Source organism: Fukomys damarensis, unplaced genomic scaffold (genome assembly GCF_012274545.1).
Source record: "Fukomys damarensis isolate Sample0158 unplaced genomic scaffold, DMR_v1.0_HiC HiC_scaffold_15, whole genome shotgun sequence".
NCBI classification, from domain to species: domain Eukaryota; kingdom Metazoa; phylum Chordata; class Mammalia; order Rodentia; family Bathyergidae; genus Fukomys; species Fukomys damarensis.
Genome location: NW_022900927.1, coordinates 60,508,688 through 60,528,043, shown reverse-complemented (window position 1 = coordinate 60,528,043; position 19,356 = coordinate 60,508,688). Strand labels below are relative to the sequence as shown.

The 19,356-nt window shown below is 43.8% G+C and overlaps 1 protein-coding gene across 2 annotated transcripts in view; it reads right to left on the bottom strand.

Moving 5' to 3' along the window:
- The window catches only part of Slc17a8 (solute carrier family 17 member 8), a 53,263-nt gene extending 38,034 nt beyond the window's left edge, over window positions 1-15,229 (bottom strand). For both annotated transcript variants that reach the window (XM_019208535.2, XM_010631385.2), the window contains exon 1: window positions 14,804-15,229. In XM_019208535.2, coding sequence (XP_019064080.1) covers window positions 14,804-14,904 — 101 coding nt within the window. In that variant the 5' untranslated portion in view covers window positions 14,905-15,229. The remainder of the gene's footprint in view (window positions 1-14,803) is intronic.
- Window positions 15,230-19,356: the final 4,127 nt, after the last annotated feature.

The window sequence follows — 19,356 nt, the reverse complement described above, 5'->3', positions numbered from 1 at the left end:
CAAGGACCAAAAATAAATAAAAACAATAAACCTCAGTGTGCCCTGAGTGGAGGTGGTAGTCAATGCCCTTTGATTTTCTTCCTTTTCCAGGTAGAAGAGCAACTCAGCCATTGTGTGAAAAACACAATTTTGAGGTAAATGTGACCCTTCCTGGATGCAAATTAAATACTGTGTTTGGGAGAGCAGCCATAACAAAATACTGCAGACTGGGAGCTTAAACAACAAAAATGTATTTCCCACAGTCTGGAGGCTGGAAGTCCAGGGTCAAGGCTCCAGCAGGGCTGGCCTCGGGCTGGGCTGCAGATAGCCACCTGCTCACTGTGTGAGACACCTCGGTGTCTCTTTGTGTGCTTCAACTTCTTCTTCTGGCAAGGAAACCAATCATATCCAATCCTGTTAAATCAGGGGCCACTCTAGCGTCTAGTGAGCTGCACAGGCTTTGAGCTCTTAGCCTATGCTGTTTCTGTTTTCCTCCTGGTAGTTATGTCCTCCTCATCTCCTCATTCAAGCAGAGTCCATGTTCCTCACCTTCTTGGGCAATCAGACAGTAGGAAAAAAGACTTTGTTTTTAATTTCAAGAGTTTCGGCCACAGGTGACAAACTGACAGTCCTGTAGCCGCATCTGACCCATAGACATGCTTTGCTTATGTGATATAAGGTATGCATAGAGAGGTTTTCCTAAATCTCTGTCAAAAGTAGAAAAATAAAAATTGGGCCAGAAACAAATGTGTACTATACAACCATTATGTGTGGCTGCCCAGTAAGTATCTTAACTGCCTCTTGAGATAGTCTTACCAGAACAGCAGAGAAAGCTTCTTTTCTGAGGCTCTGTTGCAGACACAGCATGGAAGAGGAGGACTGTGATGAATCGGAAACACCTGAGGTTGAGATGTACTTGCAGGCAGGAGGAACGAGGAGAGGACCCAGTGTGGTGGAGAAACGGCAACGCAAGTGGTGGTCAGTGCAACGGTAGAAGCAACTGATCTGGGATTTCCAACACTTAAGAGCAGGCAGTGGAGGCAGCTCTGTTTTATCAGAACAGTGTCACAGGATGATATATGTTGTCTCCTGCTTTTCTTGTTGGCCCTCCCAGGACTCTGAGTGCTTCCTGACGTGCTTTCCTAAATTCCATGCCACCTTAGCTAAAGTGGATTCTGTTGATTGCAATGAAGAGCTTTGAACGATAAGTGTACTTCTCTATGGATATGGAAATCATTTCTGTGCATTAATATATAAAATATATACAGTGGCCCCTCAATTACAACTGCCCTGACATACAAACAACTTGGGTTACGACCGACCAGAATTTTAGTTTTAACTTATGACCAAAGTCTTGACCCGAATGCCAGCCGCTTGTGCTTCCAGACGGTCTCAGATGAGGATTTAAGTCTTACAGAGTTCTGCAAAGGGCATGACAGCTTCCTTCCTGTGTGGGGTTAACTGAGAAATCCTGGGCTGTGTCTCTCTGAGGACGCTGAGATCTGCCTGTGTTCAGGAGAGACAATCTGAAGGCTGTGTAGAAGAGCCTGAGACTGTCGACCAATCTGAGTTACAATCAGCCCTCAGGAAAAAATTGAGCTCATAAATCAAGGGTCCCCTGTATTATATAAAATGCATAATTGTGTGTGTGTGTGTGTGTGTGTGTGTGTGTGTGTATATATATTGTTATAGTCTATCATGTATCATATTATCTTTTTACATTCAAGGCTGACATATAGCTCAGTAGCAGAGCACATGAGCTTACCATGAGCAAAGGTGTGGGTTCAATAGCTAGTGCCAGAAAAGAAAATGTATTTTCAGATGAAGAGAAAATGAGAGATCATTAAAAGAGAGAAGACAGGGGCCTAAAAACTAATAGGTCCTCCAATCCAAAAAATGGTCATCTGAAATGAATAGACAAACTATAATGGTACTAATGATATAATTGACAATGTGAATTAGGAAGAAAAGGGCTAAAGGTGTAGGGGAAGTGGGAAGGGTAGGGAAAAGGTAATAAGGGAAAAGGAAAAAAAACATGAAAAATGGAAATAAAGTATTTGCAAATAGGGAAGGGAGAGGGGGTGAAGGGAGGGCAGGGATAAGGGGAAAAATTGAGAACCAAGGCCTATCATGTAAAGTTACAAGATCCCAATAATGAATGTAACTGTACTGTATACCTAAAATGTACCAATAAATTCAATGAGGAAAAAAAAAAAAGAAATGAAGAGACATTTCTCAAAGAAGTAGAAGTAGAAAATAAATATATGAAAAAATGTTCAGCATCACTGGTCATTCAAGAAATGCAAACAAAAACAACACTGAGATTCTACCTCACTCCAGAAAGAATGGCTGCTATCAAGAAATCAACCAATAACAAATTTTGGTGGGGTTGTGGAGAGATAGGAACCCTTCACCACTGCTGGTGGGAGTGCAGACTGGTGCAACCACTGTATGAAAGCAGTGTGGAGATTCCTCACAAAACTAAGATTAGAGGTCCTATTCAACCCAGCTATTCTCCTGCTGGGTATCTTTCCAAAAGAATTAAAAGCATCACACCACAGTGATATATGCATACCTGTTTATACAGTGGCACAGTTTGTAATAGCTAAATCTTGGAAACAGCCCAAAGGCCCATCAAATGGAGACTGGATAAAGAAGATGTGGGGTTTTTTTCCATAAAATGGAGTATTACTCAGCCGTAAAGAATGATAACCTAGAGACATTTATAGCTGGATGTACCCTGAGGCCATACTCGTAAGTGAAATAAATAGGACACACATTGTGTGTAAATATCAAATTGTTTCTCTGGTGTGAGAAACTGAAAATGTAAACAAGGACCAAAATGTGTAACAGATATTGTGAGATAGGAAGAAAAGGTTTAAAGGGGTAGGGGAATGGGGGTGTGGAGGAAGGGAAAGAAAAAATGAGAAAAGGAAAAAAGAGACGAAGCTTTTGTAAATAGAGAGGGTGGAGGGGAAGAAGGGAGGGAAGGGGAGAACCAAGATAAATCGTGTAGAGGCACAAATTCCCAACGATGAACGTGATCATAATGTATCCTTGGAAGGAGACGCCAAAGATCAGCTCTTCAGCCTGAGTACTCACTAGCTGGCTGGCAATGAGGACCTGCTCACTGCGGCAGGTGTGCTGTTCATCGCCCCTGATGCTCTTAGGATCTGTTTCTCCTTCCCTCTGGCTGCCAGAACAATCAGAATTGAATTCCAGCATGGAACAGAGTGGGCACGTACAGGGCCTGCCAGTGGTGGAGGGCAGGGACCATACACAGCCTGCAGGACCTGACTACCACAGCAAGAGGCAGGTTGTATGCCCAGGAATAGATAGATCCTGAATGTGCTAGACTGGGAGGAGGTGGGGGGAAAGGTGTATTAGGACAGCAGCTGCTTTTCGCTGCCAAAAAATACAACATCTAGACGGGCTGAGTTACAAAGACAGAGATTTATTTTGGCTCATGGCTCTGGAGGTCTAAGGTCAAAAGGGCGCATCAGGTGATAGCCTTTGTATTGGCAGAGTCCCAAGGGGGTAGAGGGCACCATGTGGCAAGAGACAGGGAGTGTGTGTGTGTGTACTTTTTTTTTTTTTTTTTAAATGTGTTCATATTGCAGTAGGGTGGACCCTCAGCCAGTGACAGGTGTTGCTGTAAAAAGAGGAGAATTTGAACCCATAGACACAGGGACCCAGGGCAGAAGGCCATGTGGTGGCAAAGGAGAGCTTTGGCAGATGCATCTACAAGCCAAGAAATTCAAGGATTTCCAGTGACACCAGAACGTAGAGAGGCGCCAGGATGAAATCTTTGTAGCCTCCAGAGAGAGTATGTCCCTGCAGACACTTTGATTTTGGACGTCTAGCCTCCAGAATCGTAAGAGAATAGACTTGTGCTATCTTAAACCAGGCAGTCTATGATAATTTGTCACAACAGGCACAGGAAATGCAGGGGGCGCTGTCCCATAAAATAACCTCTGGGACCGGCCAGAAAGATGGCTCCTAACGGCTCAGAAGCAGAAACAAAATTCACACATCAAGAGGAGCCTCATTCTTTTTTAAAAAATTTTACTGCATACTGAATTTCCAGTCACTACACAATGTTCAGAGACACAGGCTATGGCCACCATAACCTTATTTTAAAGTAACTTTAGGGTTTCTTGTGTTTCCATAAATGAACAAGTTACTCCCTGGAAGTGGGATTAGCCTGTCAGCGCCTTCCCTTCTGGGTGACTCCCGAAGTGGGGACATGGTGGAGCCAGGTCGTGATCTCACAGGCAGGTTCACCTTTGTTCCTGTCACCAGTAAAGCTCATTCCAACAGAAAACACTCACGATTACAAAAGTGTCTTTTCTTTCATCCAGATCCACATCCTGTTTTCTTCTGTTTCAGAAAAACAGGATATTTACTGAGCCTATTTTGTAATTCTATTTCATTTTAAATAATCAGTATAAAGACAGTTCAATTTGATCCAAACATAGAGATGAATTAGTGACAATCGGTTGTTCCTTTAACTTGGTTTTGATTACCGCTATTTGAATATTAAAAATTAATGACGGTTCTATTTTCAACGTTATTCATGCTCCTCATAAAGTAAAAGGTCTCTCTCTAACCAGGAAGCGGGAGAGGGAGGGAGACAGAGAGAGAGAGGGAACATTATAGCAGGCTGTAGAAAAAAAGATCAAAATGTTCAAAGAAATTGATAGGCAGTAATGGATTTAATATATAAGTCCAGAAAACCCACACAATAAGGATACTCCTCAGAAGGCCTGTGGGATACTTGTATCCTTCACTAAAGCAATTAGGAACGGGATGGTGATGAAGATGCCAGGGTCACTGAATCCTGGAGTAGGAGACACAGCACAATACTGAGACAGTGGGTCTTACCACAGGTGGCTGACGACACAGTTCTCTGAGGGACAAAATAAATGGGCGTGCCCACAGACCACTGCTTATTACAAGCAGAAAAGACCAAGAGCTGGTGGATATGCAGGCTGAGCTTGGCTATCCCAGGGGAAAGTCATGCTCTCTTGCCTGGTTTCTAAACCGGATTCTACATGAGAAGACAAAGGAGAATTTCAGTCCTCTGTGGCGAAGGAAACTGTAACACACCACAGAAGGTGTGAGCAGTGGTTTCCCCAGTCCTTCCTAAAAGGGATCTAAGGCCATCTGTTTGAATGATAATAAACTACAAAAAGACTGCCTTGATTTTTTGAAGATTGTTGGACAAAGGAGCAAGTTAATGTTGGTATATGTGCTGCCAAGGCAAGAGCGGGAGGAAGATAAACATTAGTATCTGAGAGTGTACGGCACTATGGCTCTTGTTAGATTGGAGCTTATGAAGTGCAAGCAAGGAGTGGACCTAACACAGATCCATCTCACAGTGGACGCATCTGGTCCATGGACATACCCACAGTCATTTCCTCATGCCTTACGTCCACATGTACAATGAGAATGGAAATACTGATCATTTGGAAAAACCCTTCCTTACCTTGGTTTCTTGACTTACAGAACAGAAGCTGTTACTCTAGAAGAGGTTAAATGAAAGTCCTTGAAACTACCATCTCTTAGTAAGATGATAAATCAAGTCTAGCATTAGATTAGTTCAATTTATAGACTTAAAGGATGTGAGTGATAGTCGTTCCCATTAACTCCCCATTTAATTCACCAGTCTGGCCCCTACCAAAAAAGAAGCTGAATAGTTCATCATGGATGACAGCAGACCACAAATTTAGGCGATAAACTTGCCCCTTCAGACCTGGTGCATTCTTTCCATATCCAACAGGAAGGAGAACTAGCAGAAGTTCACATTGACATGACATCAGTGATAGTACAGTGGACACTTGACTTACAAACTTGATTGGTTCCCGAGAGCTGATTGTAACTCAAGTTGGTTGTAAGTCAATACAGCTGAGATCTGGATGTTTACCTGGGTACACACTATACATAACAAGAGGCAGATGAATCTTCCATTAATCTAATTAACCCAAGCTCTGCCTACACCAAGCCAGTCTTAACTTAAGGGTCCTCCGTATATATTTATGGTCTTGTTCTATCTCATTATACAATTAGAGAGATCTACCGGGCCTTCCTAGGAACATCACACTGATCAGCTGTGGGTAACAAATGACTGTGTTAGTTACACCTCATGAGCAAGAACTCACAAGTAATCCTGAGTCCCTCTGAAAAATACATGTGCTCCAGAGGGCTAGGAACAAGAGCTACCAAGGTCCACAAGTCCACCACATTGGCACAGTTCATAGGAGCCAACTGGCTTGGGACATTCCAGAGTAGCCGCTCCAAAGGAAAAGTTATTGCACTTTGCATTTACTACAATTAAGAAGGAAACACAGTGCCTGCTTGACCTCTTTGAGTTTTGGAAAGGATATGTTCCTCACCTGGGAGTATTGTTCTGACTCGTGTATTCCATGGCGTACAAGGCTGCTAGCTTTTAATGAGATCCAAAAGCAAGCACTGTTCTGCAGCATGTCCAGTCTATACTGACGGCAATCTTGTCACCAGGGCCATGTAACCCAATATACCACTGGAACTAAAGGAACTGAAGTAGGTGCGGTTTCTGGCAAAACCCAGTAGGAAATACAACACAGATTCTGGAGCAGACCATGCCATCTATAACAGAGAAGTGCTCAACATATACAATACAGCTCTCGGCATGTGACTGAACCCTGGTAAAGATGGGATATCTGACCACAGACTATCAAAAGACTAGTTAGCCAATTACAAGGGGGCACTGTGAGATCTACAACATCGTCATGTATGCCACAAGTGGTGATAAAGGGCCAAAGGGCACTGCTAAGCCCGTATCAGAGGGCCCACGCTTCCATCTGACCACGACCCCAGTAAGCGCGCATCTCTAGTTCAGACCTATGAACAAGTTACTGGAAGGATAAATGAGCACGGCTCACAGACGGCCAGGTGGTAAGTGGGGACAAGCTGGAAATGGACTGGGACTGCGTGACCACCCCACTCAAAGGTGACACTGAAGGAAAGTGATGAGGGAAAATCTTCCCGATAGGTAGGACAGTCACCTGGTCATCCACTCTGAATGGAAAAAGAAACTTTCCAAGGTAAGGACATACATGGACTCATAGGTAGCGGTGAATGGCTTAGCGGCAAGTCAGGGACTGGAAAGAGCAGTACTGGAAGACTGGGAAGGAGATATGGGGAAAAGACACACAGATCACCTTGTCAGAGCGGGCACAAAGTGCAAGATCTTCAGATTGCACATGACTTCATGCCAAAGCGTGTCCACTTGGAGGAGGCACTGAACCGCCCTGGGCAGGCTGACTTTGCCGCTGATGTTAGCCAGCAACCGTCCCTAGCTGCCCAGCACCAGAATGAAGCATCCATGATGGCTGAGATGTAGGCTAGGTACTGGCTCCCACTCACCAATGTTGAGCCCTTCATGTGGCATGACCCCTGAAGAGAATAACAAGTTTTCTGGTGACAAATTGTACACATCAGATCCCGTCCATCATGTAAAGAGAAGCAACCCATCCTGACTGGAGTTGACACGTATTCCTCATGAGTTTGCCTTTCCAGCCTGCGAATCTGGGCCAGCGTCACTATGTGAGGATTTGCCAGCATGGGTCCCGTGTACAAACACCTCAGAGCAAAAAAGGTGGGTAGCAGTGGGCACATGACAGTGGAGTCCACTGAGCTTCCCCCACGCTGTGCCCTCCAGAAGATGGTAGCCACCGGAGTGGAGAAAGCCTTGAATAGGTGCTAGGGCATCAACTTGGAAATGAACCTTTGTGAGGACAAGGTGCTACCCTTCAGGGTGTGGCATACTGTATGAGCCACGAGTTAAGTCATGGTGCCACGTCCCCAGTGAATATGATTCATCCATCTGGGAAATGCAGGCTGACAGAAGGAGCAGGCCCTTCCCCATAGTTCCCTGCCACACACTTGGGGAATCTCTCAGCTTTCAACTTTAACTCTGTAGGTCTAGAAGTTCTGGTGCACAAGGCAGAAGCTAATGAAGGATATGAAAGACCTCCACAGTGAGAGCTACCATACTCTGAAAAAGGAAATTGAAGAGGCCATCAGAAAATGAAAAAAAAAAATCCCATTCCTTGATAAGCAGAACAAATAGTCAAATGGCTATGCTTCCAAAATGATATACAGATTCGATGCAACCCCAATTAAAATACCAACAGCATTCATCACAGAACCAGAGAAAACAATTCTAAAATTCATATGGAACCAGAAGAGACCCAGAATAATAATCCTGAGTCACAAGAGAAAGAGAGAGGCATCACTAAAAGTTAATCAAAGAGCTAAAGTGATTAAAATCAGCATAGTACTGGCCCCTAAACAGATTTGTGGATCAACAGAATAGAATAGAGGATGCAGAAATAATGTCAAACACATTTAAATATTTGTTCTTTGACCAAAGCTCCAAAAATATACATTGAAGCAAAGACGGCCTCTTAAATGGTGCTGGGAAAACTGGCTATCCACATGCACAAGACTGAATCTAGATCTGTATCTATCATCATGTACTAAACTAAAATCAAAACAGATCAAAGAACTAAATGTTAAGACAGAAACCCATACACACACACACAAATAAATAAAACAGAAACAACCTGCTGGAAGATAAACATAGGTAAAACTCTTGAAGTCACAGATGTAGGCAAGGACTTTCTGAACAGAATCTCAGTTACACTGGAAATACTACCAAGAATTAACAAATATAGTCATATCAAACTAAAATGCTTCTGCATAGAAAAAAACAACCAATAGAGTGAAAAGACAACCCACAGAATGGAAAAAAAAAACTTTTGTCAGCTATTCCTCAGACAAAGCAGGATATATAAAGAACCAAAAAAACAACAATAGATCCCTAGGTGGGCATGGTGGCACACACCTGTAATCTGAGCACTTAGGAGTCCGAAGCAGGAGGATCAACACGAGTTCCACACCAGCCTAGGCTACACAGTGAGTTCAAGGCCAGACGGGGCTACACAGAGAGACCTTGTTTTAAAAAACAACAAAGACAAAAAAATAGACCCCCCGCATAAAAGACCCAATCAAAAATGGGCAAGTAAAATGAATAGACACTTATCAGATAAAGAAGTACAAATGACCAATAATACACGAGATTGCTGGTAATTTGAGAAATGAAAAAAAAAAAAACTACATTGAGATTCTACCTCGCTCCAGAAAGAATGGTCATCATCAAAGCAATCAAGTAATAACAAATGCTAGCAAGGCTACAGGGAAAGGGAACCCTTCTACACTGCCGGTGGGAAAGTAAGCCAGTATAACCACTACAGAAATCAGTATGGAGTGTCGCTGCCTGCCTCACAAGTGCAAGGACCTGAGTTTGATCCTCAGTACCAAAAGAAGAAAAGAAATCAGTATGGAGAGTCCTCAAACCACTACAACAAGAAACTTCGTTCAACTCAGCTATTCCCCTTCTAGGTATCATTCCAAAAGACTTAACTACATCATACAGTGATCCATGCACACCCATGTTTATATCAGCACAATTCGCAAGAGCTAAGTCTTGGAAGTATTCTATATGTCCATTGACAGATGAGTGGATAAAGAAAATGTGGTATGGAGAACTACTCTGCTATAAAGAAAGATAAACCTGAGTCACTTGTAGGAAAATGGATGCACCTTGAGACAGCAATTTTAAGTCAAAGTGGACACAGGCTTAAATATCCCATGGTTTCTCTTATTTGACAAACCAAAATTATAAATAAAGAGTAAAGTCAAAGATAGATAACAGTTGGTAGGGAGATAGATCTGTCTGAAATGGGAAGGGGACGGAGAAATGGAGGGAAGAGGGATAAAGGGGAGGGGAGGGAAGGGATAAAAAAGTGATGAAGTCCATGTACCAACTCCCCACAGGAACGTGCACACTATGTACTGAGAACATACACTAATTAACAAATGTTTTCTAAAAAAGAAGAAAGGAAATAGAAAAAAAGAAACTCCTACCAGATCAGTAAGAAGTCTGAGTTGGGTATTATATCCAGTCCCTGGCTCATTCCTCTGTGTCACTGCTCCCTTGCTCTGATCCCAGCCACCAGGAACTGAGAAGATTTTCTCCCCCAACCACGACGCTCCTGCCTTGGAGCCAGATCAGTGTGGACAGAATCCCATGAAACCATGAGCCAAATCAGACCTTGCCTCCTCTAAGTTGTGAGTGCCAGGTACAAGGAAGCAGACTAGGACACCTGATCTGAAACAGAAGGAAAACAAACAAAACAGGGAAGAGGGAGGGAGGAAGTGGTGGGAGGAGGAGAAAGGATAGGACATTTCTAAATAGGACAGCCAGGAAGTCCTCTGTGAGAAGGGATGGTGCAGAGCCCAGAGCTGGCTCTAGGTAGGTCCAGTAATAGTCAAGGAACCCCATTAGCACTGAGCGGAGGGAAGCAGGAAAAGATGCCGAGATGAAGCCAGAGAGGTTTCTCGAGGTCCACACCGGCCTTGAAGGCCACTGCAAGGACACCAGCTTTAACACTGAGCGAGGGGGAAACCATGGGAAGGTTCTGTGCAGAGGAGAGCTGTGATCTGGCTTGGATTAATAGGTTCACCCTTTTGCAGCCAAGTCGTCTGAAGTCCTGCAGGCAGGGAAGTAAAGGATGTTGCGGCCAAGAGAGCCCAGAGTCACGTGGTCTCAGAGCGTCGTTAACATGATGTCACGTAGTGTGAGCTGATGGAGCAGGATGCACACATAGTACAGTTGCTTAAAACACAAGCGGTAAAGAGTCCCATCTTCTTACAGAGAAGGTTTCATATTGGTAAGGAGACCGGACTCTTCCTCAGCCTCGCCTGGGGAATGCCTTCAGTGGTACCAATAGGCCCAGGGATTTAGCTCAGTGGTTCTGTTGCCTGCCTCGAAAGCGCAAGGACCAGAGTTCGTTCCCGGTACAAAAATAAATAAATAAATGGTACAAATAATTAGGAGAAAATTTCCCTCTGTTCTAGATCTCAAAATAGTAAGAGGGAGGATAAAAGCTGCTTGGTTAGAGAGGTAGCATGATGTGATGGTTAATACAGTATGTATATTATCAGCCCCCCAGGGTGAATGGAATTGCTGTGTATCACAGACATATACTCACTAAAAAATCAACTTTAAAAGAAAGAATATCCATGTGGGACTGGGCATGGTGACACGCGCCTGTATTTCCTGCACTTGAGAGGTTGAGCCAGGAAGATCACAATTTCAAGGCCAGCCTGGGCCACATAGCAAGATCCTGTCTCAAAAAAAAAAAAAGAGAAAAGAAAAGAAAAAGGAAAAAGAACAAGAACATAGACATTTGCAGCAACATGGATAGAACTAGAAAACATTATCTTAAATGAAATACTAAGCCAGGCACCAAAAGACAAATACTATGTGATTTTCCCTGTATGTGTAAGCCTAAAAGTTGCTTTCATAGAGGAAAAGAGGAACAGAGTGGTCAGCAGAGGCTAGAGAGGGGAGGAGATGGGCGAGACACGGAGATGGGCAGAGTACCAAAATCAAAGTCAGGAAAAATAAGTTCTCCCATTCTGCAGTACAGTAGGAACTGCAGTTCACAATGATTTGCTATACATATGACAAAGAAGAGAAGGCAGATCAACTGCTGCTAATGCAAAGAATAATAAATGTTTAAGGAGATAGGCTAATTTGACCACTATACACTCACTGGATACACGGATCAAATAATCGGTCTACTCTAAACATGGACAATTGCTGTGCACAAATCTTTTAAAGAGGAAAGAAGAACAGGGGTATAATGTCTGGTTTGAAGCCACCTCTGCCACCTCCACGCCGTGTGACCTCAGACACATAGCCTAACCTCTCTGCGCCTTAGTTTTCTCATCTATAAAGTTGTGATTGCAAAAGTCCCCTCTTCATGGGGTTTGTAATCGAATCCGATGAGTCTACAGTACCTGGAACATGCCATGTGCTTGCCATTACAATTTTTTACGCATAGGTAGTCAGAGGCATTCACGTTGTCAGTAAAGTTGAGCAAATCAGCATATCTATTTCTGGACACAATTTCAAGTTTAATGCCTGCGGTGTCATCTGTGGAGTCCATGAGTAGATCTTCTTTCTTCCTACACTTCCTTTTTAAATGCTCTTCAGTAGTCCATGTTCGCAGTACACAATGATGGCATTCGCGGTGGTGAGCTGGTCCACGGACACAACACATCCCAAGTTTTTTAATCCCTTCTCCCTCCATTTCTTGGTCCCCTTCCCTTCCGCAAAAGTTCTACCTCCTGTTTCCTACTGCCTTGCTTTTATTTTGCTCTTTAATTTATGCATGCCCTGGGTTTCTCACAGAAGAGAAAGTGCGATATTGAAGCTCACGTGCCTGCTCTATTTCATTGAACACTTTTCTAAAATATCATTGTGCCTTTTGCTGATTAATTGTCCAGGAGCTCCGAGGGTGGGGGTGGGTGGGGTTTTCTCCAGGAAGGCTAAGAACGCCTGACGGTAATCAGCCCCATGCGTGGCGGCCCCTCCTCTGCCCCTAGGAGCGCTGGTGCTCGGTGATTGCGGTCACGAAGCACGAGAGAATCCCACTGGGAGGAAGAGATCCGCCTCTGCTGTGAGGACGCACCACCGATCCCCTGTGAGCTAGAACGAAGGGTTTCTAACTTCCAAATGCCCCTTGCAACTCTGAAAACAGTTCTTTGTGGGTTTTTTGATTTTTTTTTTTTTTTCACTTTGGACTGTCAACCGGTTTCACATGACAGCCACTAAGGGAAGGAGAAAATGAACATTACAGTATATGCCGGGCTCTCTCTTGGCAAGGCACTTTGCATGTAATTATCTTAGAGCCTCCACCTCACACAGATGCACTGCAGCGCTGGCCTCTAACTGCTCTCAAAGACCACTAAAGCTGACAATCACTCCGACCACTGGTCCACTGATGTCTTTTTTCCCCTTCTCCTGCCAATAATTTCTACCTAGCGTTGGCTGATAAAAGACGCTTGAGTTAGGCTTTTCTTTTTTCCTAAAGCACTCCATAATTAGGACAGCCATGACAATATCTAGCATTGCTTTGGTACATTCTCTGACCCTAGCGTTTTGTCGTCCGCTCTTCTGTTGCCCTGTACTGTCATTCTGAGCAGACTGTTGGAAGGGCCCGAGACAAAGCTCATTTTGGGGCCAAAGACACACAACTTGGAGATAACTAGTTTCATACATCCCTGAGCAAACTGATCTGATAAACAGAGCCCTCCGTGTGCTTCATCCAAACTCACACAGCAAGACCAGCTCTGTAAGCTAAATTTCCTATTGAAAAAAGCAATTAAGCTTCAAAAAAAAAGCCATTAAATGAAAGTTTGAAAAGAAAATTTCTAAATATGTCTTGCCGAGTATCTTATACAAGGAGCAGTTAGTCTGATGATTCTAATGGTGACTGAGGTCCAAAGTCACGATTTCATTTCTGGAAGGAATAAAGATCCCTTTGTCACCACTTGGATAAGCCAGTTGAGCCTCTGTGCCTCCCTCCTGCACCTCTAAGCAAATGCATACCACACAATTAAATGTTACCTGGGGAGTGCTCAACAGAAGATAAAACACTCTCCTAAAAATGTTATCGTAATCACTTTCGATATTCAACTGGGTTATGCTGCTGTCACTGAGCTGGGTTTTCTTCTACACATGATAATTCAGCATAGCTGGGTGAAGCCTTTTTGTTTTGCATTTCTAAAGCAATAAGGTGCCCAACCTCATTCTCTTACACTGAAAGCTAATCAACAGTGAAAAATTCAACCCCAGCAGAAGCACATGTGTTATAAGATGCAAGAAACAGAATCTCTGAAAGAGTCCTAGGTTGCCCAGAAAGAGTCACTCTAAAGGCAAAAGTTTTTAAATTTAAGAGATAACAGAAAAGTTACAAGGGGATGGCAGGTGGCACATTCACTCCTTGGGATGAGATATAATTATTCAAACACATAAAAAACTAGTCCAACGTATTTTTCACATTGTTTAATATGAGATACAAAGGAGTCATTTACCTTGCACATAAGTACGGATTAATTCATCTCTAAAACCTGAGGTGTTTACTACTGTGTCTATAAAATATAGTAAATTAAAATGTAACATCAATCCATTCATTTATGGCAAACTCTCCTGGTGCTAACAGTGTATTTTACTTTTAAAATATTTATTTTGTCGGGGCCGGGGATTCAGCTCAGTGGTTCCACCACCTGCCTCGCAAGTGCAAGGACCCAAGTTCGATCCCCAGTACAATAAAAAAAAGTTATCTTGTCTTGGACTAAAACCTCACTCACATAATAGTACTGAACATTTTCCCACTCTTATCATGGGATATTTCTTGCTTTAAAGTTACCTTCTTGAAACTGTCATGCAATTAGCCTTCTCTTTGCAAAATATTTTTCATCAGGAGCCACTTTATATTTTATATAACAAGCTTTAAAATTGCAAATATTTAATTTTCATTAGCAGTGAAAACCTCTTAAAATTATTTCAACTCGAAGCCTAACCATATACCTCACTACTATTGAGTTTACATGAAATACTATCCCTGAATCTATTCTAATTCTATACCAAGCATATTGTTGCAATATCATCACCACCAGTGAGTGCTAATCCTGCTGATAAATAGAATACTTATCTTGGTATTTTCCTAATTCCGCCCAATAATTCTGATGCACTTTTTTTTTCTTCCATGCAGACTTTTGGCTCTGGAAGAGACTACAGAAACTATCTAATCTGACCCACTCCCTCCTCATTAAAATTAGGTTTTATAAATACAATATAAAATCTCACACATCAGTACTGTGAGGCTGCCCAGAAATAAGCCTAAAGTTTGGATTCAAACTTTACCTTTGTAAAATCCCCAGCGAATCTCCCACAGCAGACTTCACTCCTTCCTTTCCAGGTTTCAAAATCTTTTCTCTGAAGGTATCAAATGCTTTAAAAGGCATTTTGAAAAGGACAGGGGCAGCTCCAAGCCGTTACCAGGAGCTCTCAGAAACAGTCATCCTTCCTCATCGCCAGCGTGGGGAGTGCTGCTTCCCCTGATGGCCACCTGGATGTCGGTCCTGTCCTCCTGCTCTTGCTCTGGAGGGAACTATTTAAAATCAAAAAGGGGATGTTGCCCAGCCCCAGGTCGTCCAAGAAGAGGCAACTCTCTCCTCTCTGGGGGCAGGGAGGGGGCTGGTTCCTGGCTGGGAATTCAGCCCCTTGCAAAAGCCAGCAGCTCAGCAGCAGCCTGTGGCGCTGTCTCGCGCAGCCACCAGCAGACTGAGCACGGCCTCTCTCTCCCTGGCTGCAGCTGCAGGAGCTCATGTGGGCTCCAGCCCACGAGGGGCCCAGACCAGCAGCATCTGTGGCTGAGCTCCAGCCCCTCCTGCCTCCCTGGCTGGCCCGTGGTGTTCCTCAATCTCTCTCTCCTAGCAGCTCAGCAGCAGCCTGTGGCGCTGTCTCGCGCAGCCACCAGCAGACTGAGCACGGCCTCTCTCTCCCTGGCTGCAGCTGCAGGAGCTCATGTGGGCTCCAGCCCACGAGGGGCCCAGACCAGCAGCATCTGTGGCTGAGCTCCAGCCCCTCCTGCCTCCCTGGCTGGCCCGTGGTGTTCCTCAATCTCTCTCTCCTCTCAGCAACCTGCACACCTGCCCCTCCAGCTGCCTGGACTCATTAATGGGCTCTCGGCCAGAGCAGGCACTCAATGACATTTATGAAACATTTCCAAGTCCTTGCTTTTCTGAGGCCTGGCCCTGCAGTCAGGCTCTCAGCCACCACTTGACGCCTTTCATTCCCCTTGGAGGAGTCATGAAAACTGTTGTTCAGCTGGCCCTGGCATGGATATGCTCCCCGGAGAGCCACTTGCCTTGAGAAGCCTGATGCAAACCCCAGGGCATGACCATGTAGGACATTGGTTTGCTTCTCAGCAACAGAGCAGGCTCTCTCAAGATGTGGTGTAGATCCCACTGAGGCCATCTGATTGAAGAGATCTGTCACCTGATGAAGCTCCTCGCTGGCTCCTTGTGTCCTTGAGATACAGAAACCCTTAGTCATGATGCCCAAGGCCCCACAGTGGGACCCAGCTTTGTTCTTCTCCCTCTGGGGCACCTGCCTGAGCTAAACCAGCTCCCCACCATGCCTGGGGTTTGTTCAGGCTGCTGCCCCATCATCCAGGTCACTTCTGGAGGTTCTCTCCTCTTTAGAGCCTCGTAGATAGGTGAGGTGTCCCTGCATACATCACCTGTCCTCTGCCACAGCAGGACCTGGCTGGTAACAGGTGAGACCTGAACCTCTTGGATTCGGGTTGATGTGTTACGCTGCTCTCACATTTATGGTCTGCAGGACGAGGCAGGATAAGGCCCCTCAGTGATTTCACGAGGAAGAAACTGCCTTTATCTGCAAGACTCTGGGACTTCAGCCCCAGGACGTGACTGAGAAGTCACATGCCACGGGCACCCAGCTTTCCCGGGAGCTATTTCCACGGCGCCGGTCACTGCCCTCCACGAGCCACAGTCAAGTCCTTCTCTAAGACTAGACGTAAGCTACATCATACAGGATGCTCGGCAGGCCAAATACTGCTAATCTGCTGGACTCTTTCTATATGGTTTGAAGGACTCTTTATATATTCTCACAGACTTCACCTTGCCGCTTTGTGATTAGTAGCTTATTTTCTCCAATTTTACTTACAGGAAACTGAGGAAAAGAGAGGTTGGATTTGTCTGAGCTCACACAACTAGTAAGTCAGACCGTCTAGTGCCAGATCCAAAAGCACCCCCCTCCCCACCTCCTCCCTCCCTTTCCCTTCCCGCCCACACTGCAGTGCAGCACACTTTGAGTGTCACATCATTCACTTCTCTCAAGGGGACAGTCCAGTGATTCTCTGCAGTTTGCCAAGTTGTACAGCCATCGTCATGAAGCGATTCTAGAACATTTCTGTCATCCCAATTAAATCCCTCGTATTTACTGTGAATCCCCATCCACCACCCCCTATCCTGCCTCAGATAACTGCCAATATTTTCTTTTCCTGCAGATTTGCCCTTTCTGCCAACTTTATAGAAATAAATCATGTTGTATGGTCTCTGGCTTTCTTTCACTTAGTGTGATGTCTGCCCAAGACCCAGCGTACATCAATAGTCTGTTCCTTCCTTTAGTGCTGAGAATAACCGCATTGCATGGGTACACTACATACTGCTCATCTAGTGAGGTACTGATGGACATTCAGGTTACTTCCAACTTCTGAGTATTATAAATAAAATTGTTACAAACATTTGCCTATAAGTCTTTGTGCAGACATGCTTTTGTTTTTCTTGAATAAGTACATAGGAGTGGAATTACTCGTTCTTGTGGTGCATACATGATTAACTTTTAAGAAACTGTCAAATTTGTTTCCAAAGTGACTGTGGTATTTTACATTCCCACCAGCATGTATCAGGATTCTTACTTTTCCACATTCTTCCCAGTATTCATTGGCTGCCCTTTTCAGTACAATGTTCTAGTAGGCATGGCAAGGGTATCTCACTGTAGGTTTAATTTACGTTTCCCTCATAGTTAATGACACTGACTATCTTTCTAGGTTCTTGCTAGCCATCCAAGTATCTTTTGAGAGGTGAAATTTCTATATAAATATTCTCCATGTTTGAAAATGGTTTTTCGTCTGCTTATTATTGACATGTATCAGTATGTATCCCGGATACATGTCCCAGGGATGTTCTATATTTACCGAGATATCTTTTGCAAATATTTCCCCCCAGTCTGCTGTTTGTCATTTCATTTTATTCATTCTGTACTTTGAATTACAAGCTTCCTCATTTTGGTGAGGTCAAATTCATTTCTCTTCTATGAACTGTACTTTTGCTATATTTAAGAATTATTTGCCTAACCCACGGCTGTTCTTCTAAGAAGTTTATTGTTTTCAGCACTTACATTAAGTCTCAGGTCTCTTTTGAGTTCAGTTTTGTGCATGGTGTGAGATCAATGTCTAAGTTTGTCACATGATAATCCAATTTTCTCAGCATCATTTTTTAGAAATGCTACCCTCTCTCCAGTGAATTGTCTAGGCGTCTTTGTCAAAAATCAATTGAACAAAAATACAAAGATTTATTTTGGGACTTTCAATTCTACTCAGTTAATGTATATGTCTATTATTGGGCCAATATCACATTGTCTTAACTACAGCTATATGGTAAGTTTTGAAATGGAAAATGAAAATCCTAACTTTGGTCTATTAAGGAAATTGCTTGGGCTGTCCCAGATCTTCTGCATTTTTGCATTTAAATTTTAGGAACAACTTATCCATTGCTACAAAAAAGAATTTGCTGTCCAGCCCTGTGCTCTTATTTTCTGGTCACCAACCTTGCCAACATAACTTCTCAAGGCTCAGAGGGGATTTAGCTCAGTGGTTCCACCACCTGCCTCACAAGCACAAGATCCCGAGTTTGATTCCCAGCACCAAAAAAAAAAAAAAAAAAAAAAAAAAAAAAAAAAAAGCCCCAGGAAATCATGCTACCAAGTCTTTATGTGGCTCCAAAGAGCAAACTCATTTGTTGAAAGCAAATACAATCACAAGAAAATATAGTGAACACACTCTACAGAAAGCCTCTACTGATGGACCATCTAACCATTCATCAGCCCCCACATACCTCTAAATTTCTCATCTCTTACAGCACATAGTGGAAGCACCACTAGGTAAAGACTGTATCAACCTCAAAGAGTCCATGGCTGCTGAGGGCACTAATCATTCCTGCAGAATGTCTTGCCCTTAAAACACTTGGATCCACTAAGTTTGACAGTACTACTTAAGATGATCGATGATGATAAGATTTCTAGAGTATTTTCTCATTCCAGGTGTTAAGCATTTACTATGCATTAACTCATTTATTCCCTACAATGACCCTGAGGTAGATATTATCATTGTATCATTTACAGATGAGGAAACTGAGGCACAGAGAGGTCACATTGCTTAAGTTCATACAGCTAAGAAACTGGCTAGTACATGAGAGATGGACCCAAGGAGTGTGACACCAGAAATATACAGTGGACCTTTGACTTACGAACTCAGTTCATTCTCAAGGGCTGGGTGTAACCCAAGTTGGTCAACTGAAGGCTCAGGCTCCTCTCCACAGCCTACAGAGTCTCTCTCCTGCACACAGGCAGATCTCAGCATCCTTAGAGAGACACCAGCCCAGGATTTCTTAGTGAGTCCCACACAGGAGAGGATGCAGTCATGTTCCTCCCAGAACTCTTTAAAGGTTAAATCTGTATCTGAGAACATCTGGAACAAATGGCCAGCATTTGGGTCATATCTCAAGATGGGGGAGGTACCAGGGATTGAACTCAGGACTCTGCACTTGCAAGACAGGTGGTGGAACCACTGAACTAAATCCCTGGCTCAAGATCTTGTTTGTAAGTTAAAA